Below are 24,530 nucleotides of genomic sequence, written 5' to 3'. Positions count from 1 at the left end.
TTTCTCATTCATTTATTTATCCATCTTCAGTCAAAAAATATTAATTAAAGGCCCACCTGAAGTGAGAACAATGGAAGAAGCCAACATTATCCAGGAACCAGTTTCCAGGAGTTCTATTAAAAAGGATCTCACTCCCATCTCTTTAAAGACAATGCAGAAATGGCTAATAAGCACATCAAAGGATGCTCAACCTCACTCTTCATCGGGAAAGGCAAACTCAGACCACAGCGAGATACCACCTCCCACCCGTCAGGATGGTTATTATCAAAATAACAACAAAAATCACACAACAAATATTGGTGAGGAGTGGAGAATCTGGACACTGTTGGTAGAAATGTAAAATGATGCAACTCTGTGGGAAACATGATGGCGGTTCCTCAAAAAATTAAACGTAGAATTACCATTTGATTCAGGAATCCCACTTCTGGGATACTGGGAAGTGGGGACTGGAATACAGATGCGTACATCCATGTTCACAGTAGCTCTACTCCTAATAGCCAAAAGGTAAGAACACCTCAAGTATCTGTCAACAGGTAAATGGGTAAACAAAAGGAGGTATACACAAACAATAGAATAATATTCAGCCTTGAAAAGGAAGGAAATTCTATCACATGCTGTAACATGATTGAACCCTGAAGACACTATATGAAATGAATAATCCAGGTGCAAAAGTCCACGTATTGTTGTGATTCCTGTCATGTGAGTTACCTTGAATAGATAATGCAAACAGAAAGTAGAATAGTGGTCAGTAGGGGTTGGGAGGGAATGGGAAAATCACAAGTTATTATTAATGGGTAAGGACTTTCAATTTGAAATGATGAAACTTGTGGAAATGGGTAGTAGTGACTCTTGCAAAACAAGGTGAAAATACTTAATGCCACTGAGCCATACACTTAAAAATGCTTAAAATGGTAAATTTTATGTTATATATACTTATCATGACAAAAAATAAATCTATGGAAGATTAATAAAAATTAGCAAACTTTTGTGTCAAAATCTAAATTTAGAACACAAAATTAAAAGCAGGAATTAAATACTTTACGTCTTTACTGCAACAAAGTAGGAGAAATTAATATAAAAAGAGAACCAAATATTTACTCCTAGAGATGAGCAAAGAAATGCTGGATTCAGGGACAGCAGATAGAGGTGAAAGCTATATAACACGGAGGGACTGAAAGAACACCTATTGGAGTGTAAGACAGCTTGCTTCTCCCAGTGTCAGCTACCTTGTCAGCCAGGCTTAGAGTTTCTGGGCAACAGATGAGAGAATGCCTTTCAGTGGTGGCCAAAGAGACCAAGGGAACTTCTGCGTGCGATGGAACTGTCCTGTATCTCAATTGTGGTGGTGGTGAAAACTCACTGAGTTGTTTAGTCAAAATGCAGTCAATTTTGCCATGTGTTAATTTTATAATCAAAAAACTAAAGACAGGATGCAAAAATAAAGAGGATTTTGCTCAACTACATTTGCATTTTGGCCTTACTTCTCAAGAAAGAATCAGGAAAACAGGAATTTGCTAGCACTATAGATGATAGCAATTTTTATAAACACTACAAAATTTCGACTTGATCCCTCTGTGTCTCTAATATGTCCACATGGGGAAAAGGAATCAATAACAAATGGTTTGAGTGTGCAGGAGAGCAGGTAGCCAGGGGTCACCACCCACCAATTGAGATAATAGGAGTATAAAGTACTGATAGCAGACTATTAAATAAACAAGGTGAAAAGCAATTCTTCCATATTTCAACTGATGCTAAGAAACCAATCATGCAGTATGTTTTTAGCATGAAAATAATGAGCTGTGCTTCTACCACTACGTTTTTCTTTTCCAAGAGAGCTTACATTTCTTTACCAATCTCTGAAGCATAGTTTGAAAACATCCCAATTCTAATGGGAGAGGGAGTAAAATAGGACTGTTATTGGTGTTATGGTCTAAATGGAAGCCTCCATTGTTGATGTATTCATGGTGTTATTTGGAATTATTAATAGAGAAGATGAATTATTAATGAAAACATCTGTTACCTAGGATGGTATCTTTTAAGATCATTTAGGATATTCTCAGTTTTATTTAGACCAAAAAATGAGGCCCAGATATATTTTCCTCTGATAGCCTCCATCCTTGTCATTTGATATTCCCAATTCCACCTGTTGACTCATCTGCTTATATCTGGACTACTATTATAATTGCCTAGCCATCAATCAACTGTTGCTAAAGGAGACGGTTCCTCTATTTCTTCACAATTGGGGAAGAATAAGAAAGCAGTTAGAGGCTCAGATCTTGATAAACAAAGAGAAGAGAAGAGAAGAGAGAGAGCAGTAGAGGACTAACACAGGTGGGCAGCTAAAAACTCAGAGAAGAAAAGAGAAAAAAGGAAGACATAAAATTAAGAAATATTTTTAATAAATAGAACAGAAAAGTAGATTTTTGGAAGTAGGATCCTATTTTAAAATCTTTAGGAGCTCTAAGGTTCAAGAAGTTTATATTGCCCAACCAGTTGGCTATTAATTCAAAATGACAGCATTCTAATTATTGTTGTGAAGATATTTTATGTCAAACTGTTATTAATTTATTCATTGATAGCTCTTTTCTTATGTGTAAGCATGTCATCAAGTTGCCTGTTAGAAGATCTAGCACTGGCCTGACATGCTCATCTTCCTTCTCATTCATGGAGATGAAATGGAAATACCTAAAACTTTCTTGACTAATGGATCTTCAGAGGCAGCCTATTTTCAATTTCTCAGGCATTTCTTTTGAGTGCCTCAGATCAGCAATTGCCTGTCATTCTTCTCTCATGTTTTCCTTGACAGCACGTGAATAAATGTATTCACAAATCAGAAAAGTCCTCATGTCAGGTGCAAATCTGGGGATTTCTGAGGCCAGTTTATTAGTGTCCCTTTCTCCCCCTTCCTTCATGTTTATAGGTAAGATAGCTACACTTATATGCATTTCACAAATAAGATAACTTGAATCCAGGGCAGGTCAAAGGATTTGAGACCAGCCTCATACATCACTTTGAAGCAGGTTGAGACTAGAACCCTTGTTTGTTGGTCTATATTTGTTAAGTAATTCTGGAGGTTAGAAGGATGATGATAGACCAACTACTTTGGCTGCCTTTACTATGCCCTAACTATCCACTCTTGCTGCAAAACTCTTCCCATTATAACAAAACACTACACTTTTCAAATAATAACACTTGGCTTTCTCATCAAAGGGAAAAATTTATTCCTTACACAAATAATTGTCAATGCCATAAAAGCAAAGATACTCTAATAACTGGTATGGAAAGGAAAGAAATGGAGATATAGACTCTTTTTATTTTTAGTAAGAATTGAAACACAGGGTTTTTTTTAGTCTTACATGTAGAAGAAAGGTTTTTAAATTGAAAGGATATTTTATTTCCATAAAGACATTCTGCTCACATTAAATACTTGAATTAAGATGGATTTCTCCATTTGCCATATACCTTTGTACTCTAAAATATAATTGCTCTATTCTAGAAAATGACTTGCCAACTTGAATTATGAAAGAATTTGTTAGGCTTATTTCTGACTGTGGGAAAACCTTGAATCCAGCAGATAATGATGAGAATGATAGCAGCTAATGATGGCTGAATGCTTACGCTATGTTAAGTATTTTGTATGTACTATCTCATTTAATTCTTACAAAATGTTTATCATATAGGAACAACATTACCACATTTCACAGGTGAAGAAGCTGGAACTAAGAGTATCCAGTAACTTGACCAAAAACCACAAATAAGGTCTCTTATTGAGTTTAAGCTCACAGCACATTATACTATATATACACCACTGAGTTTTTATTTATTTGTAAGATTTTAACATTTCTAGATATTTAAATCAAATTTGGGGAACATATTTTAAACAAAGAAAAAAAAAGCTTAAGCCATCTAAATCGTTTTACTGGTTATTATACCAGTATACCAGTATACTACTAAGTAGTAAGGCTGCGAAGATTGAACTTAGGGCAACTAGGTATTTTATGGTTTCATACTGTATGCAATGCTAGCTTGTACCTAAGGTGTCAATAAGACATCCAAACTAAAAATTGTTCTGAAAGGAAACCAGGTGCAAGATGAAATAAATGAAGAGAATAAAAATGATGAACATTTAAGGGTCAGCCATTGCTTTTATTTTTTGTATTGTTTAAATGTCTTGGCTTCTGTCCTGTATGTTGACCAAATGTTTTAGTCGTACACTTTCTAATAATCTGAAATTTCTTTCAAACTAAATTCAGGGGGAAATTAGCTATATGAAAAATATTTAGGGCATATAGTTGAAGTAGCTGGGAGTGGCAGAGCACAGTATATAGTCAAATTTCAGATGGTAACTTTTTATCTTAAAGCTATGACTGCAGAGAGAGGGACAATATTTTCTGTAGCTCTGATCATTCCAATAGGAAGTCATTGTAATCCTCACCACCAACCACTATTACTTTTTTCATTCTGTGTTGAAGAAGTTCTGATACTGGGGAAAGCAAGCCAGAACAACGTTGCAACTTTCATGTTGGAGGCATTAATTACGCTGGCCTGATGCTCATTGTAACAAATCGTTGGCGAGCATACTTTTAGTCCCTTCCTCCATTTCTTCCTATCTACTTTCTTAACCAAGAATTGGTTGGTTAAAAAAAAGGAGTATGGCATTAAGGAAAAGATCAGGATTAAAAAATACGGAATAATTATGGGGTTGTTCTCCTACCCCACTTTCTTTCATGACCTTGGCTTGGCAGGATAATACTGAGAAACTTCCATGGGAAACAGTGAACTGAGATATGCTGGGTTCGTTTAAACTTTTAATCTGAAGGAATCAAACAGGGCTGTATTTTCAAGTCTCATGAAGACATTCGCCAACCGAACACAGCTCAAAATTGTAATGTGGTTTTTCTCCTGGGTCTTCAGAACAGTTCATTCATGACTGAAGAATCTTATCTGCATAATTATATAATCATCTTTGAATACTATCTTTCTTCAAAGAAGCAAATAAAATATCAACAAGACCTGTGATGTAAACAATCTCACTTTGAACCTTCTACAAACAAATAGATATGAAACAGCATGCTTCTCTGTTGTTTTGTTTTCTGGATTCCTTGATCTTTCAATAGCTTTTCACAAAAGAATTAATTCACAGAGCGCAATCACTGAACCCAGCAAAATGAAAGCAATTGAGAAAGTTGCCATTGTTACTAATATGCAAATCTACCCATTGTTTTAGTCATCCTTAATTTAATAGTCTAAATGCAAAAATAGCAATTTTCTCTCCTTTCACACAAAACAGCTTAAAAATACTATATATGAATATACACAGTTATTTTTAAAGACACCACAGTAAAATAGGAAGAAGATAGATTTAGCTTTCAGTTGCTAGGATTCCAGCTACACTTCTGTTAGTATCTGATTTAGCCAGGTCACTACTTAGTCTAAATTGCCTCATCAATAAAATTAAGGAGCTGGAATAGAAGAATGGCTTCTGCATTTTATTTTAGCTGCAGAATCTTGCACTCAACAGTCTTAGCCATTCTAACTCAAAGTATAACACGGGTAAGGGTGAATGGTAGGTACTACTGGAGTACCTGGAACCATTCTGACATCTGTGAATAGTTTGAAATGGCTGTTTTCAATGACCTTTCCATTTCAAATATGCCTGTTAGGGCAGGACGTTGTGGGGCTCTCTTCAGATTCGATTCCACTTTCACACTACATTCATTTTTTCAAATTTCAAGTTTCTTTATGATCCACCAAAGATTCTTAACTGCTTCATCTTTGCATTCCTGGTGATGCTTAGCTTAATAGCTTACAAGAAAAATATTTGCTGAGTTAATAAAATTTCCAAGATACTATGGGTTTTATAAAAATGATTCACATTCAAGTTTGAAACCCTAGGAACTATTTCCTTAAAGGAAGTAATGAAATATGTGTGAATGTTCTCAGATTTGTATGAGGAATATTTCAGCTATAGACAGTAATGACTAGAATAAGAGATGTGTCTTAGTACTTATTCAACTAATATGTCCAGAAAAAAAGTGGGCTTTGAGGGTTATACCAGAAAATCTTTCTATATTATTTACCTAAAATGCATATTACACTAAAAGAATTTTATAAGGTATTTAGAATAGTTATGATAGCTCATAGAGACAGTTCATTTGGATTATACCCATTACACCCATGGAAAAAATAGGACAGGAGGAATTATTTTCATTTTGTAGATGTAAAATAAAATTGAGATTAAAGGGTGAGCAATAGCAAAATGTGGGACATTATCCTCAAAGTAACTACTCAGATTTTTTTGGGATAAGGAAATTCTTGCCTCCCATAGATTCTTGCAATGGGCCTTAAAATTATATCACACAGGGAAAAAAAATGATTTTCTCATAAATAGACAATATGCCTCAAGTTTACTAACTTGCAAAGCTAGTCCATCAAGGAAAATTATTGTAATAACTTTGTATGGTGACAGATGGTAACTACATTAGTGATAGTAAGCATTTTGTAATGTATGTAATTGTCAAATCACTATGCTGCACACCTGAAACTAATATGTACGTTCTATGGCAAATACACTTAAGTCAAAAAAAAACATAATGCCTTACTATAATAAAAATCTTTGCTTTAGTCTTTCTGTTATCTTCTCTCTAATTATACCCTGTTGAGAGACTAAATTTTCTGTATGTAATTAATTATGAAGACTTCTGCCCTATGCTTACCAGTTGTATGTGATGCAACTTACATGTTCTGGTTGCATGCTTTGAGACTTAGTTATACAAATGGTGGATACTATTCATAGATAATAGTCAATGGCTTTCCGGTACCAAAACCCAATGTTTGTTCCTCCTAAGGGACATGTTTCTTCATTTGGGTTCTTGAGGCTCTAGGTTCTTATTGATACTATTTGGTGATAACTTTTACTTATGTAAAATTTCACCCCTGAGGTTGAATTTGTTTTCATAAAACATTCCTTGAATAATTAAAGGATATTAGTAATATAAACTAAATTGACAATTAGGTTGAAGAACAAATTTCTAATATAAATACAATCTGTGAATCTGAAGAATATCAATTGCTCTCCTTTCTTAGTATAGCCAAGGCTGGAAAATTGAGCAGTTCTTTTTTCTTGACATAATGAAAAAAGCACATGCTTTTAAAATTACAGTATATTGGAATTGTTCCTAGGATTGTACCTACTGTTGGCCTTGAGCTTAGCAATCCTTTTATGCACGGTAATTAGTCCAGGAAATTTGAGAGTACCTAACCGTGCTTTGATTAAGAGAAGACAGAATGCCATCAAGCAATGGCCGTGGTCTGACTTGTGGTCAGAAGATCTGGCACTGACAAGTTGTTGTATCACTTTAGTGTAGGCAATGCCAGAACTTCCAGTAGAATTTTAAAGTTTAACGTTTATTTGATGGTCACTACAATAAAAATGGAAACTGTAGAAAAGCACATATGTGATATGTTTGGTTAGCATGTAATCAGACACCATGAAGCTGCTGGAAACAAGGAAATGCAGAAATAGCATGAAAAAGACACTGCTTGTACTATCTCCATTGTCCAAATGCCAAACAGCTCCCAGGACCCCTCGGGGTAGTAAGAGCTATGGAAGTAGTTCTACCCACTTCTTTACAGGAGATGCTTGAACATGGCTGGGTTCTGACTCTAGCCCATATGGGCTTGGAAAAGTCAGAGAAAATGTTGGCTGCACTTTTCCAGGCCTATTTGCATATGTTCTTTAGTATGCAGAATGTCTCTGTACATAATTTAATTGTTGTTGGGTTTTTTTTGCCTCTATTAATACATATGCAAATGACTCACACTTGCAGCTGTGCTGTATTAATCATATGTGTGCTTCTGTCTGTCTGCCCTACAGGCTCAGGGTCGAAGAGAGAGTGAAAGAGGGAAATCATTCTTTTAACCTGCAAGAAAACTCACTCATGCAGACAGAAGTCCGACAGCAAACAGCACACCAGGGTTGCGACTGAAATGAGGAGCAGTTGATCATTTTTCACGCTGTATGGAAATGACTGTGACCTAAAAGTTAAGCTGAATAGCAGAATCTCTAGGTACGTAAAGATAAACACTTCATAAGTATTTATCCTTGTAAGCAATTCCTTCAAAAAGAAGGTAAAAATCCTCCCGTCTAGACCTCTCCATATGGTTATTTCTTCCTTACTGACTCTCTGGGGGTTTCTCACGGCCAGACACATAGGCCATGCTCAGTCACCTACAGTGCCCTGGGAAATATGAAGCATTTATCTGTGTCCTCTTATAATTATTGAGCTCCTTCAGAGACTGGCAGGAGGTTGATAAAAGATGAACTTCAGTTTTTCATCCACGTCTACCTTGATGTGACTTTCTATCAGAAAGAATCTTAAGCCATTTCCACTATGACTTACACATACCTTTGACAGCTGTGAAAAAAGATTGATTTTAGCTGATATTTTGTAGGATTCACTCTCTACCGTGATCACATGTCATCTATCATTTTCTGTACCCCACAGAATCCATGTTAGTGATGTTACTGGTTACTGGAACTGCAGCCCCATGTGATTTCATTTACGACAATTTATAATTTTGAGTCTTTATTTCAAAAATATTATGGATTTAAACAATAATCCTACTAACTTCATTAAAATGGTTCATTGATTCAATAAAAATTCTTGAATGAATGCTATTTATTCTGAGTAAAATGAGACCATCCAAGAAAAATTTCGATCTTTTTCTTCCCCCTTTGCTTATCACTATTAATCATTGGTTGGAGTCAACATTTTTGGCTTCCTATAGGTAGAACAGGTGGCAACCATCTTTTGGCCAACACAAGTACAGTATTTATAAAGTGAGAAATAAATGGATAAATATTTCCTTCTAATTTCAAATCTTAGAAGCCTAGTTAAAAAAATAGAAATAGTACATTATACTACAACTATTACTATTAAAAAATTCATGATGCCCATTAAGTAAAATGCAAATTAATGACAATGAATATGAGACACAAATGCTAGATGGACTGTTGCCATCATTTGGTCTTAATAATCAGAAAGAGATGATTCACTTAGCTGATTTTTTCTAGTCACAAATATCCAAAACATCGAAGTGTAACTCTACTTTGCCTTAAATGATTATGCTTACATTTTGATGTTGAAATGAAACTACATTAGTTTTCTATATAAATTAATCCTTTTCCTCTAAAAAAAGACAGTATCAGGAGAATAAACAGCAAAGGCATTGTTGACTCTTAGAAGGAAAAAAAAAGTAGTTTGAAGAGGAAAGGAAAAAACAGAAGGGGAGAAAGAAAGGGAAGAGGGTAAACTTAGTATATGACATTGCTAATTGGCTAGTTACTATTTTAATAGTACATTCTCCCATTATTGAAAAATTATTTTCTTTAGCATAATGTTGGCAATATAAGCCATTGTGAGTCAAAAATATCTCCTGCAGTTCATATTCTTATGTATGTCTGTGCACAAACTAACAAACAATCAAACAATAATCTAATGTTGGGATGTTTGGTCTTTTTTTTGTAAATTTTAATGACTTTAAAGGAATTACATAAACTGTCTTAAGTGTTAAAACACATTGTACAGCAGCCCATGGTTATGGTAAGATAAAGGAAGGAAAGAGCAGGAGAGAGAGAAAGCCAGAGATTCCTCATATACTCAGAATCTCTGAAGAGGGGCTGAACAAATATCAAGTTCCCTGGTCTTTAAATTACTGTTATTTGTCCCAGAAATTAATAATATACCTCTTTGCTATTCTATAAAAAATGATTATGACCATTATCTCATGACAGTTTTATTTAATAAATATGTATTGGGCACCAGCTGTTTGCTAGGCATTCTTCTGAGCACTTGGGATCCATTGAACAATCAAAAAGGATTGTTCCTGTTGTGTAGTGCTCAGAGAAGATTTGCAACAGAAAATAAACAAGGAAAACATTAAGTAAGTGATATAGTATGTTTGAAGCTGACCAATATTATAGAAGAAGAGCAGAATAAGGGAAATAGGAAGGGTGGTATCTCTGGGAGGGTTATTTTATGATTTAAACAGGTTAGTTAGGATAGGCCGGGAGAGATGGCACTGGAGCACATTCTTGAATGCGGTAAGAGAAGTGGTGTTTGAAACAGAGGGAAGAACCTTGCAAGTACAGGGATAGCTAATGTAAGACTGTAATGGGTGCATATCTTGGCGAGTCAAGGGACAGCAAAGAGCCTAGTGTAGTTGGAACAGACTGAATAAGGTAGCATGGAGCAAAACTGTTATAAAAATAACTTTTTATATACTGTATTGCCAAACATGGTGCTAGGCATGTAGTGATTTCCTAAGTTTCCTTCATTTTGTCCAATGATAATAGGTTTTTTATTATAAAGTTTCAAAGTATATCTCATTGAAGTGAATTCAAACGACTATTTTTTTTCCCATGAGCCTATGATGCCTTTGATATTTGTACTGTCTTTTCTAAGGATGAAACTTAATTTATATAAGAAACTAATCATCAATATGCAGCTTAATTCCACTATTATGAAGCAGAATAGCTATCTGAGCAAAAGAGATACATAATTTATTGTAAAGATAATGTTAAGACTCAGGCCTCACCCTTTCATTTAACAGACATTTATTGAATTCATTAAGTATTTCAAGCATCGCTTAAGTGCAAAGGATGGTGAGTCACTGACTTCATAGACTGCCATCTGGTAGAAGCCAGAAAGTAGGATTTAAAACATATTCTACAAGTGCTATGGGAGGGAAAATAGTTTGCTCTTGGAACATATAAGAGCCACATTAATCCAGACCTGGGAACAATGAAATCTTCACTGAAAAGGTGATATTTTAACTTGTAACCTCAGGGGAAAGCAAGAGTTGGCTTGGTAAAGATGATATGTAATGGGGTTCCAGGCAGAGGAAACTCCAGATGTAAAGATCCAGAGGGGGAGAGAGAACTTGGAAACACCAGGAAGCCATCTAAGGTCTTTAAGGAGGGTAAGAACATGATCAGATTTTCTAAAATCACAAAGATCATTCTGAGTAACATATAGTAGAGAGCACACAAGAGGGGCAGGATGAGGAAACAAAGACCTGTTCACGGACTACTGTGGTAAGAAAGGCAGGCGGTGAAGGTAGCCTGACCCAGCATGGTGACAGTTATAATGGAAAGAAAGGGATGGACCCTTGATGGATTTAGTAGGTGCAATAAACAGATAATGAGTGAATAGGTGTCGAGGAAGAGCAGTGAACTAAACCCCTCATGTTCTTGAGTTGGGCAGTAGATGGAACAGAGCTATTTGCCAAGACCAAAGAATGAGCAGGTTGGGGGGGCAAGGAAGAGAAGGGGCTTGTTCCATTTTGTACTCAGTTTATAGTGTTCGTAAACCTCTATACATTTCCTCTTGAGAGCTGACAAATAGTTGGCTATGTGGATCTGAAAGCTCAGGAAACACAAAAGGCAGAAGAGACAGACAAATATTTCATCATAAAAGAAATAAATAAGATGGTGCCTTGGTACAACATGTTAACTTGTAGGCCTTATATACATAATCAAGATTAAGCCATTTTTTTCTCTATAAAAAACATATATGACAATGCTTAGACTATTTTAACAGCTCCTAAAACTACACAGGAAGGTGATTTTTTTAATGATAAGTATTCTTTATTACATGTTAAATATTTCATTGTTTTAGCCAGGAACATGAAATAATATTTACATAACAAATAGTGGTTTAATTTAAATCATATCATTTTGCTTGTCTTTTAAAATAACTGTACTCATCTTTATTCTTTTTTTAATAAAGGTCCTGGTTATTAATTTTCATATATTACTTAATATAATTATTATCCAGTGTGAGCAATTACAGGCAAATTATTTCAACAGAAAACACCAATGGTAGGTAAAAAAAGTCAAGCATGAGCATGAATATTTTTATGGTGTCCCTTCTTAGATCTAGATATTAAAAAATAGAGGCTTGAATTAACATGTATCTGCATAAAGAGGTATGAAATAGAAAATGGAGAGTATGAAGTAGATACCTGTCAGAATCTGGCTATTTCTTCCAGAACTGCAGAGCATATAGAATATTTGTGTTAGTGCCAATTAATTAGCATTATTGTTAAGAGTTTGATTAGAAGGTTCTGGGTCAGGGAATGCCTCCAAAGTTTAAAATCTCCTGTACTTGGACAAGCAAATATAATTGCTTAAAAACCATGGATTTTGTATTCTGTGGTTTCTTCTTTGTCAAGTGGAAATTTTAGTACATAATATAAAGTGGTACACTAAGAATTAAGTGAGATAATCCTTGGGAAAGAATTTACCAGAGATCCTAGCATAAGAATCTAAAACTGAATCTTAACTGAAAGAGAATCTTAGTAACTGCAAGGGACTTCGTAAAGGCTAGAGTCTACTCAAGGTATTATTAAGGAATGGAAATTGGAGACTTAACAGAGTATAATTAAAAGCAGAATTTAGAGAAAATGAAAATTAGTTCATACATTATGTACCAATGAGATGAAACTTCTCAGAAATAGCCTCATAAGACTGGAATAAATGTTGGATAAGGGCTAAGCGAAGACTTCTGAGCAGGCATTGTAGTTACTAACTTTTCTCTGAGCAGGTTTGTGGAGAAGAGAAGAATTTGGATGTTATTTTAAAGCAAGAGGGGGGAGAATTTCACAGGTGTCCTTTACAGCTGTGGGGAAAGCTGAACTCAAGGTCAGGGATCTGTGAATACAGTGTTAGAAATATGAGTAGAAAAGTAAGTTGGTGTAGGTGCCCCAGAAAAGGTGCGAGTCAGCCCACTTCAAAGAAAAGCCAGATTCTCTGCCAGGACATGCATTTGGAATGTGTTCATATTTGAGTTCACGTTTTAATCGTGGGCAAAAAATGTGTCTGTGTGTACAAGTGTTTGTACGTATCTGTCTTTATAGTAGCTAATGGTTTACCACAAAGAGTTTTGGATTATTAATTTTCTTGTTACACTATAATGTTAATTTACTGAGATCCTAACTAAAACTCAAACATTTTAATGGGTACAATGCCATTAAACATAAAAGATCTATCTCATTTATAGATCAATTATAATTAAAGTGAGAGTATGTATGGTATGCGTTCTATTGTTCTCTGATAAAGAAAAAAATGCATAACTTTAAATTGTAAGAGCATCTATTTTAAGGTTGGAAACAAAACTTAATTGTTGTCAGATATTCTAATACTATCTCTAACAGAAAAGAAAAGTTTGGATTATTGCCTAATGAAGCTACTTTCTACTAGAATCCTTCAATGCCCCTGCTTCCCCCTCACCACTAATCCAGTGGTAAGAGGAAATGAGAACGTCCAACTTGCTTTGAAAACCAACATCCTCAGTCTCTTAAAACTCCTATTTTCCACATTCAAATCTATAGTTGGATAGTCTTTCCTCTTCCCTTAATTCCACTACTCTTTTTGGTTTTATTTATTACAACCACTTTTCCGTATTGTAGTTATTTCCCAGATGCCATTTCAAAGGATAATAAATGTTATGCTGCTTTTACTGTCCCCATGGCTCCAACACTTCCCAAGATATTTCCAGACACTCACACTGTAGCTTTTCGTAGAAAAGGTAGAATAGGAATGACTGTTATTCACCTCCGTGGAACGCAGTATGCCTTGGCTCCTCCTGGGCGCCTCCCGTGAGACTCAAGTGGTTTTTCAGAAACCCCCCAGGTCTTCTGAAAAATCCCTTGTGCCTTCTAGATGCATCTATCTCTTGATGCTAGATTATAAAACTATACTTCTTCTTATAGACTAAGATCATCTATCATGACAATGCACTTTTGTGAATACTATTTAAGTTTATTAAGCACAACGGTTTCACATTCAGCTTCACAGGCATACTGTGTCTTTCAAGCAAAGGAAAATACAAAACTTCTCACAAGGGGAGATTAATTCTATTATTAGATGATCTGTTAATTCCCATTAGTTGCATAACTATGAAGCCCATAACAACTGAAATAAGATTTTGTAGGATGCTGATTCAAAGATTTAAATCGTTAATGAAAAAAAATCCCTTTAATATAATTTTATGGACATTTTTTTCAACCTCAGAGACAAAATTTCTGAACTCCCTTGGATACCTGGTAAAGTCATCACTAATATTCTTAGATATATGAGAACATGTATTCTTCAGGGCTGAAAAGCTCTTAATTGGGGTATCTGGATAAAGCTGCTCTCATTCAGGCACCTGTTTATTTGGTCTACTTATCTTTGCTTGCCCAACTGACCTGGCATTAGCAGCAGGATAAATAGACAGACTGTTTCAATAATATTGGCAACTTGAACGATTTTAAATACAATTTCTGTGCAGTTGCCCGGATCCATAAATATCTGTTTGAATATCTTTTGTAGTTCTTTCATTCTTTTTATCTTGGTGAGAACCATCCTATGACAAAGTTATGACAGATAGTAATCAAAGTAAAACTACAACCCATTTTGTTAAATCATATCTGGCAATAAAAAAATTACATTAAGCTTTCTTTGGCACAGAAAAGAGGGCTAAACATGAAAAGAATCAACTTCTCAACTTTTGGTTGAGGATCCATACAAATAAAGTCAAAAACAAAAGCGGTGAGACAAATATCACTCACTAGTCAGTTTTCTTTTGCTTTAACATGATAATGGCTGTTTTCGATATTTACTTGACCTTTGTCTCTTCTGTATTGTTTCCTGACTTACCTGCAGCTGGAGTGGGCCTAAGCCGGGTGCTGCTGCGGCAGCGGCCGCCATGGTTGTAGGGATCAGCTGAACGGGGTAAGGGTCACCTAAGTAAGAGAATAATAGAGGTGTCAGCACCTTTTATCTACTCTCCACCTGCAAATTAAACTCACGCATTCACTCTTTCCAAAAGCCTTCTTTTGTGTGCCTTGCTGAGGCCTAATGAAAAGCTCTATTGTGCAGCCTTTTACTAAACACTTTTCACAATTCTGGCTGAGAGAGGAATGTGAATAAAAGGCACAAGCAATTAAGGCGGAAACCTCATCCTTTCTTCATGATGTATTTAGGAAAATGGGAGGAAAAAGTACACATTGATCAGAGGGCTGCACTTTATAACACACACACACACATACACACATACACACACACACACACACACCTGACAATCTTGATGTGAGCACACCAATTCCTCAGCAAATTTAAAACATTATCATAAAAGGAAGTTAACTAAACTTAGTTCTATTTTAACAAACTAAACCCTAAAGATGTAAGTCAAATAGTTCATCTTCTCAATGCTGTGTTAGTGTCTTGATTCAATAATTTCTGAAATAATGCCTTGTGGACAAATTGCATAGTAAAGAAAACATGCTATGTATGTATTTTTAAGTTACATAAAGATATTGATATCTTTATTATTCCAGAGGCAAATGTTAAAAATATGTATTATTACAAGAAAACAAAAAATAGATTTTTCTCCCCACAGGGTTTTTGGAATACCTAAAAAAAAAAATTAGTATTCAAAATTAATCTTAAAATTTTAGTATTTATTCTCTGTAAAGACATAAAGATGCACACACAAACATAGATATACATACACATACAGAAGACTGTAATGTATATTTCTGGTGCAAGTAAAGAATTTTTCCACGTAGTAAAGAGGTACAACAGAACTCTTGCATACAGTCCAATGATATACTAACAGATACATATATACATTATCAGCCTTTGAAATGTAACTAGCAAATAATTGAAAATAATAAGAATTTTCTAACATAAAAATTGTTTTAGAGATCTAATTTGTGAAAAACTTACTGAATGTAAAAGGTATGTATGGAAAATATGACTGAAAATGACTCAGTTAATATATTCAATTAAAAATATTTATTGAATACCTGTTATGTGTTAAGCAATGCTCCTGACACTAAAGAAATAGAGTTTTGAAGAAGACAAGTATGCAGAGTGTGTTCACTGGGAATTCAGTGCAGCTTGAGCCTGGGGTTGCTGGGAAGGGCCCCTTGCACTGTGTTCACTGGGCCATGTTTTAATTTGTCAGCTGCCTTCATGTTACTTTTGTTGTAAACAAACAAAGCATATTATTAAAAAAAATTCTTTTTATAAATGAACATTCTCTTTTCTACTTAAGTGCATATGTGTATGTATATCTATGCATGAAAATATAGATGCAATTTAATATTGAATATATGTAATTTTCATATTTTAATTCTTAAAAAAGGATTCCCCCTCCCTCCACAACATTATATGTTTCAGTCTTCAAAATATCTGAATCAGACCTCTGTTGATCTGGCCTTCCCAGAACTTGCAGCTTCATGAGAGAAAAAGACAAAGATAATTCAACTATTAGTATATGGCTATTAAGGAAGTATGTAACATTGTGGACTATACTGCAGGTGCTCCTATCCTAGTCTAAGAGGTCAAGGTACACCTTGGAAGATATCATGTTTAAGCTGAAACTTGAATTAAATGATAGTTAGCCAGGCAAAGGAAGGGAAGAAGAGTGTTCCAGGGAGGGAAACATTTTTCCTGCAGACTCAGAGTCAAATGGGTGTGTTGTATCACAGCCCACTCCACGCAATGCCGAGGTTCAGAGTGCAGGTAAGGAAGCAGAGATCAATGGTGCTGAAGAGGTATGCAGGGGCCACATTATGTATGGCCTTAAAAACAACATTAAAGAATTTAAACTGTATTCTATAGGTCACAGGAAACCATGAATGTGGAAAAAACATGAGATGAGTCAAATCACTTGGGCTACAGGTTGGAAGCTGTAATCAATCATAAAAAGACACAGCACCCTGTTATCATACATTCTGATGATCTGGCCTAGGGTGGTGATGCTGGCATGGAGAATGATGGGGGACGTCAAGTGACATTTAAGAGGCAGAACCGAGGAAACTTAATGATTATTTACATACGAGATTCAGGGAAGACTCGGAGGGGACTCCAGGTTTTTCACCTGAACAGCTGATGGGAGGAGAGTGGTGCTATCTGTTGGGTCTGCAAACGTGGACAAGAAACATGATTGCCAAGCTGGGCCTGCTGGGTGGAGGAATAATCTGTTTCGGGCATTTTAAGTTTGAAATTCTATTAGATATCTAAATAGAGCTATGCACTGAGGCACTTGGTAAACATATTAAGATTTTATGGGAGAAATACAGATAGTCGTTAATTTGAGAGTGGTTAGCATATATCTGGAATTTAAAGCTAGATGTGTTCATGAGACATTTAGGTGTTAACTCTATATTAAACAAAACAAAACAAAATAGGTCCAAGGATTGGATTGTGAGATACACCAACATTTAGTTAGGGGGAAAGCTAACTAGCAGAAAACCTGAGAAGAAATGTAAATTTGGTGTTACAAAAGCCGCATAAAGGAAGTCTTTCAAAAAGAGTGGTTGATTTTTTCAAATGTTGGATTTAGTAATGGGAAAGTCACTGGTAACTTCAACAAGGGCAGTTTCAGTGGAGTGGAGTGTGACAAAGCCTAAGCGGAGTGTGATCAGTAAAGGAGGACTGAAAGTAAGAGACTGGGGGCAGGAAGTATAGACCCTTGTTTTCCAAAGTGAAAATCGCCAAGAGTAACATTGGCATCACCTAGAAGTTTCTTGGAAATGTAGAATTTCAGAACCCACCCCACATCTACTGTGGCAGACAGCCTCCGAGACAGAATGCCCAGTGACTTCCTGCCTCTGGAATTTGTGTCCTTGTGTAATTCCCTCCCCTTGAGTAGAAGGCAAGGTGATGAGTCATTAATATTTGAGATGAGGTTACAGGAAGGCTCTGTCTCTGTCTTGCTTACCCTCTCCTTTCCCTACCCTCTCTCTGTCTTGGAGCAAGCAGCTATGCTGTGAGCTGCCTTACGAAGAGGCTCAGGTAGCAAGGGACTGATGGCTTTGGCCAACAGCAAGCAAAGAGAGGACTCCCAACAGACAGAGGAGGGTCCTCGGAAGCACATTCCTCCCCAGGCCAAGCCTAGAGATGACTACAGGCCAGGCCGACACCTTGATTACAGCGATGTGAAAGACTCTGAGCCAGAGGCACCCAGCATGGCTGGTTCAGATAAATGTCTGTTGTTTTAGGCCACTCAGTTTTGGGAGAATTTCTTAAAGAATCAAGCATATACCTTCTGAATTAGAATTTCAATTTTAACAAGAGTCACAGATGATTTGTAAACACGTGAGAAGTGCTGGAACAGACAATTCCACTCACATGTTGCGCAGTAGCTAGTGAAGGGTGTGTGACCAAGAAAAAGGTCTATACTTGTAAAAACTTCAGCATGTTTGGACACCAATGAGAAAGGTCAGGAGAAAAACTGATGACACAGGAGAGAGAGGAGACAGTGTTACTTGATGAGGCTTTACTTATTATTTGGTATTTTTAATATTTAATCCAGAAAACACTATTGGATTTTATAAAGGGAAGTTTAGATGTTTAAAAGCTGAATTTGTATTCATACAAACTAGTTAAAATAACACATATTATAGCATGACTATTAGAATTGATGGTCTGAATACTTAAAACTACTTAATTCATTTGCATTTCTCATTTAATGAATATAATCTTAAAATTAACTACAGCAGAAGTATAGAGGCTGTGGTGCTCTTCACGCTGATAATTTATTTTATATAATTTACTTTCCCTGTTGTGAGTTAATCAATTAATAAGCACTTACAACATCTACCATGTGACCAGAACTCCACTGGGTGCTGTGGAAGACAAAACAACAGAATGCAACAAGACCTGCTCTCTACCTAGTACACGTCTATCTTCCCTAATTAAATGTTCATTTGAACAGTGCTGACCATCACCGCATGTTATAGGAGCTAGGAGAGAACTAATTCCTGGTTTTGATCTTTAGAGAATAAAGGGGAAAATAAGACTAAGCCTGACCTTGAAGATTTGCCAAGTGGAGGTGGGAGAGATGTTTCAGGTGGTGGAATGTATCAAAACGTGAGTATGACATGCTGAAGGAATGGAGAGGAAGCCCATCTAACTGATAAGTGATAGAATCCAGTAGAGGGAAAAGAAACTGAGGCAGGGAACTGGGAAACTTTTTATACTCTAGACTTGAGGATATTTGAATATGAAAGGAACTTTTAACAAGTACCATTACAGGTTAGGTGGTAGGGGGTCGTAAAGATACCCTGGATCTCTAACCTAGTGACGAAGACTTGCCCATAAATTTGGATTGATAGCAAACACCTGTATAGGTGTTCTGTGCACTTTTGAATTCTAGCATATAATTGTTAATAAAAAATTGAGTATTATATGTACATTTAAATCTCATTGGGAGAATTGAATAGACTATAATCTAGTCTATTCAATAACATTTAAAATGCATATATTAGACTCTTATCTCTTCTCATTTTCTAAGCTCATAAATACATATTAATGAAATAAACACAGTTGGTTCTTGAACAACATGGTTTGAGTTGCGAAGGTCCACTTACATGCAGATTTTTTCAATAAACACACTGAAAAATATTTGGAAATCTGCGACAATTTGAAAAAATGTTTTCTCTTACTTTTGTAAGAATACAATATATAATAAGTATAACATACAAAATATATGTTAATTGTTCATCTTATTGGTAAGTCTTCTGGTCAGGAGTAGGCTATTAATAGCTATGTTTTGGGGGAATCAAAGTTATCTGCAGATTTTCAACTACATGGGATTTGGGGGTTTGGCATCCCTAACCCCTGCATTGTTCAAGGGTCAACTGTAGTTATCTTTCTTTCAGAGAGAGAGATATATATATATATATAATATGTACTATTTATGTATATGAATAGCTGATGTTATATGCATACCATATTTATATGTGTATGTAAATATATGTATATATATGAAATATTTATACAAGCTAAATATTTTTAAATATGTGTTATGGGCTGGACTGTGTCTCCCCAAAATTTATGTTCAGGTCTTATCCCCCAGTTTCTCAGACTGTGACTGTATTTGAAGATGGGGCCTTTGAGAGGTAATGATGGTAAAATGAGGTCATATGGGTGGGCCCTAATCCAGTATGACTAGTTAAGAAGAGAAGATTAATACACAAACAACAGAGAGAGACAAGTATGTGAGGGCAGAGGAAAGAGATAGCCATTTGTAAGTCAAGGAAAGAGGCCTCAGAATGAAATGCACCTTGCTGACACCTTGATCTTGGACTTCTAGTTCCCAGAATTGTGAGAAAATACCTTTCTGTTGTGTAAACCACCCAGTTTGTGGTAATTTGTTATAGCGGCCCTAGCAGACAATCTGTTTGCCATATACAGCCACATATCCATGTATTTAATCGAACTAGAGAAAACAAAAGAAAGGTAGCAGAACTTAAAAAGACTACTGTAGCTATTATGTATCTTTAATCATTTATGGTTTACAAGATTTAAACGTATGATCATAAACAGGATACCAACTAATTTCTAAAGGTTTGTGTCTAAGGTACCCCGTTATTGCAACCATCTCCATCCAACATATAAACTATACAACTTGAAACATGTCTACCTTATCACCAACTTTTCAGGCCAGTATATCCAGAATTAGTTTCATTAAAATTTGTTCCAGTTTACTAAGTAAAGACAAATACAATAACTGTGAACATGGCCAATCTAGCAATTTAGCTCAATTAAATTCAAAATATATTACATGTATATATCTGTGTTCTAAAGTGGACACAGAATCTACAAGACTTTACAAAGAAGGTCAGGGATAGTTCTTAATAGAAAAAGGAGAGCTCAGAAACTGCTGGGGAGAAAAAGATCTTTCATTGAAATGAATACTGTCATTTATTATGTCATCTCTCAATTAACTGTACTAAAAAAATATCACAACAGGTTTATTTTTTAAATCCCCATGAAGTATTTACTTAGTAAAAATTAGATAATGGAAAATTCTGACTTTTAAAGTTCAACCATGTGTAAGATATTCAAATTGTCTTTTAACTAGTTAAAATTTCTTTTACTCTTTCCTAGGTTTTAACCATTTGAACAGTTTTTCCCTAAGTCTTCCCAAAATTAATTTGCTTCTTATTTCAAACCCAAGTATGGAAAAATTCTAGCTGAAAACTAAACTTTTTTGAACAGTTGAAAAATATACTGAGCTTATTAGCCAATTATTTTCAGAATACAACCAAGCTGATAATCTATTGATACAAATAATTTGGCTAGTATTAAATAACCCAGAAACCCCTGGGAAAGCATGCTAATTGCATTATTAACACAATGAATATTTAGATAATAATCATCTCACTGACACTATGAAGGGTTCATTTCTATGCTATGTAACAGAGACTAAGAAAAACAGTATTTTCTAACAAGGTTATTTACACTGAGCAAGACTGTCTGGAGCACATATGTTCTTACCCAGGGTCAAGGACACACACATCCTTTCATTTACTGAAGCAATAGAAAGGTTCTCAAATGTTACATGGTGTTATCTTCACTGAAATAATGAGACTTAGTCCTTTATTAGCCTTCCATGGTTTTTTGGTTTGGATTCGCTTTGCTTCCTGGACAAATACCCGATAGCCTTCTCTAGGTGCTGAGAAATATAAAAATTAAAATCCATGCACATGTACACACACACCCTGTCCTACATGAGTTCCTAATCAAGTGAGGGGGATAAACATGTAAACCAATCTAATGACACAATGCGCAAAGCAGAAGAGTGTAGAAGGTACTGCAAAAACCTCAAGAAAAGAACTTAACCTGAAAAGTGTCAAGGCAAGTTGTTTGTTAAAGTGTCTCTTAAAAAATGGCAACTTTCACTCTCAAATCATCTTTTAGGATGACTGTACCACCTATTTTCCATGTCTTCTAACTGCTAGAGTGTTACCAAGTAAGCCTCTACCATTTAGTGCAATTGTCTTTTCAGATTGGTGCTAAAAACACCCTGCTCTTACCCATTCCAACTTACAGGTGGAGGGAGCTCTGGAGGAGTCTAAAGACAGAATGAAGTTTGAAAGAACACTGTGGATGGCACTCTTGAAGGGAGCTGCTTTCTTTCATCTCATGGGCCAATAGGTGAATTGGTTCCTCCTTGAAAGCAGCCCCCCGCCATTGTTAGGGCAATGCTAACAATAACCACTATCCATTACTGGCCCCTACCTCCAAGGATACTTTAATACTCCAGCCTATCTCTTGCAGAAAGGGAATGGTAAGCTATGCAGCCAAGGAAGCAGGTAGAACACATACCTTGCTGAGTCTTGTGTTTTACTTTGAAGGCTATGTTAAGTCACTGAAAGATTTTAAACAGGAAAGTGATATAGGCTGATTTGTGTTTTAGATCAATTTTGTGGCAAGGGATAGAATCAGTTGGAAGAGGGAAAGACTGGAGACAAGTAGACATATTAAAAACTATTGTAATAAATCCAGTGGGAAATGATAATGGCCTAAACTAATTGTAAGGGAAAGAGAAGAGGGAACAGATTTGTAAGACATACTTTGGAAGACCAATTTGGAGGGAGAAAGGAGATATACAGGGGGAAAAAAATGATAGTTTGAGTTTATATTTTCTTTTAGTAGATGGTTTAAAAAATGATGTATTTTTTAAACCAAATAGTTATTCAATTGTTCCATTGATTCTGAATAATTCACTATTCTCCCACTTATTTGAAATGTGGGCAAATAATACTTGTTGACTTTCAGCACTGTCTTAAAAAATTTTACATATCCATACATATAAATATATATCTACTGTAAATAAATATGAATATATCTACGTGAGTGTATGTGAAATCTCATTTAATCTTCATAACTACCCAGTGGGGTACATACTATTATTCTCATTCAACTAGTTAAAAAAAAAATCAGGATGTCATAGTAAATACTATAGTCACACTATTTTAGTAAAAAAGTATTAAGTTTGAGAAAACATAGTCTATTTTTAGTGCATTATATTGATATATATCTCAATTTTCAAAATAGATATATTTAATATTCATTCAAATAACAAGTATTGGACACTATGTGCAGGACCCAAAGACATCAAAGGTGCAGTCCTTGCCTTCATGACACGTTCAGTTACTAAAATAAGACATAAATACAGAAAGGGAAATAAGCCAAAGCCATTTGATTAAAATCAAATGAACAAGAAAGGCAATAATTACCAGAGAAAGGAGGGACTTATTTGGGCTGAAATCACTGGAGAAAGAATCAGAGGAAGAGCCGGGCTTGACACAGGCCTTGAATAAAAAATAACCAGAAAAGATGAAAGAAGTCCAAGAGCTACAAGGCCTGGCACACAGCAGATCATAAATATTTGCTGAATGAATAAGTGGATGAGCTAAAAGTAAGGATCAGAGAAATAAGTGAGCAAAATGAACAGTCGGACCAATTTCACAGTAGCAATATTTAGAAGGTTGGTTAGTCTGTTGAGGACCGCAAATACCAATGTAAAGATTTGTACATATCATGTCCTTAAACATATACACAATTATATTCTAGTCTAAAAACAATGGACTATTTCAGATACCAAAATTCCTCTAAAACACTGTCTTTAGTATTTAAAAGGAACAACCTAATTACTTTCTCTACTCTTCTCATCCAAATTGCTAGAAACTAGTCTTCAATGACAATCTTCTCCTATACTTTAGTTCTCAATCCATAAACTTTTCTGGAAATGCTTTATAAATTTACGAATGACCTCCATATTGCTGTATTTTAATGGACTTCATTGAACCATAGCTGATAGGGCTCGTGACTCCTTGCCTCCCAGATGGCATCTACATTCTCTTGACCTTTTTCAAAAACACCGTGTTCTTCTGATTCTCATACTTTGCCCATGCTGATTATTACTTCTGCCAAAGGCTGTTCTACCTTCCTCCACTCATCCCTTACATACTGGTATTCTTTGGGGTCTAGTCTTTGGTGGTTGGTTTTTCTCATTCTATTTATTTTATCTGAATGATTGAATCCAATCTCATGATCTAACTACCACACACAAACTAATATATAGCGAATCAGTGACTCCGACCTAGACCCCACCTACTGCTTTTTTTTGACAACGCCCCTGGCTGTCCCATAGGAATTTCATTCTTCACATGTGCAAAAATTAATTTATCATCTTTTCCACAAAACCTACTTCTGATCCCGGTATTTCTATCTGATCTGGTGACACTGGATCACCTACACTATAAATATGAAAGTATCCTTGATTTCTCCATCCCTTTCACAAACCTCTGTGGACAATCCATCACAAGCTTTGTTTTGTAACTCCCAGGCTTTCATTTTCTACTACTAGAAGAGCTTCCCAATCAGCCTCCCAGGCTCCAGAAATATTTAAAAGAGACCTAATTTTCTGCTAAAAAAATTAATTCCCTAATCAGCAAACAGTGGCAATCACTACAGGTATACAGTAAATATTCATTGGTAGTATTTAAGGTTAAATAAATATTTATTGATTACATACTGACTATGTGTTAAGGACTGGAAAGTACAAAAATGAACAACAAGTGTGCCCTGACATGCATGGGTAGATGGATGGATGGAGGGAGGGATGGATAGTAGGAAAGATGGGTAAATGCCAGTAAGATCTCAACCCTGGCTTTTAGCC

General features: G+C 35.5%; 1 protein-coding gene across 19 annotated transcripts in view; it reads right to left on the bottom strand.

Moving 5' to 3' along the window:
• Positions 1–24,530, bottom strand: part of SOX5 (SRY-box transcription factor 5) — a 938,132-nt gene that overhangs the window by 91,038 nt on the left and 822,564 nt on the right. For all 19 annotated transcript variants that reach the window (XM_073222260.1, XM_073222259.1, XM_073222256.1 and 16 more), the window contains one exon: positions 14,705–14,790. In XM_073222260.1, coding sequence (XP_073078361.1) covers positions 14,705–14,790 — 86 coding nt within the window. The remainder of the gene's footprint in view (positions 1–14,704; positions 14,791–24,530) is intronic.

The sequence above is a fragment of the Manis javanica genome, chromosome 15, assembly GCF_040802235.1.
Source record: "Manis javanica isolate MJ-LG chromosome 15, MJ_LKY, whole genome shotgun sequence".
Classification (NCBI taxonomy): Eukaryota; Metazoa; Chordata; class Mammalia; order Pholidota; family Manidae; genus Manis; species Manis javanica.
The sequence above is the reverse complement of the archived record's forward strand: the minus strand, read 5'-3'. Positions and strand labels throughout refer to the sequence as shown.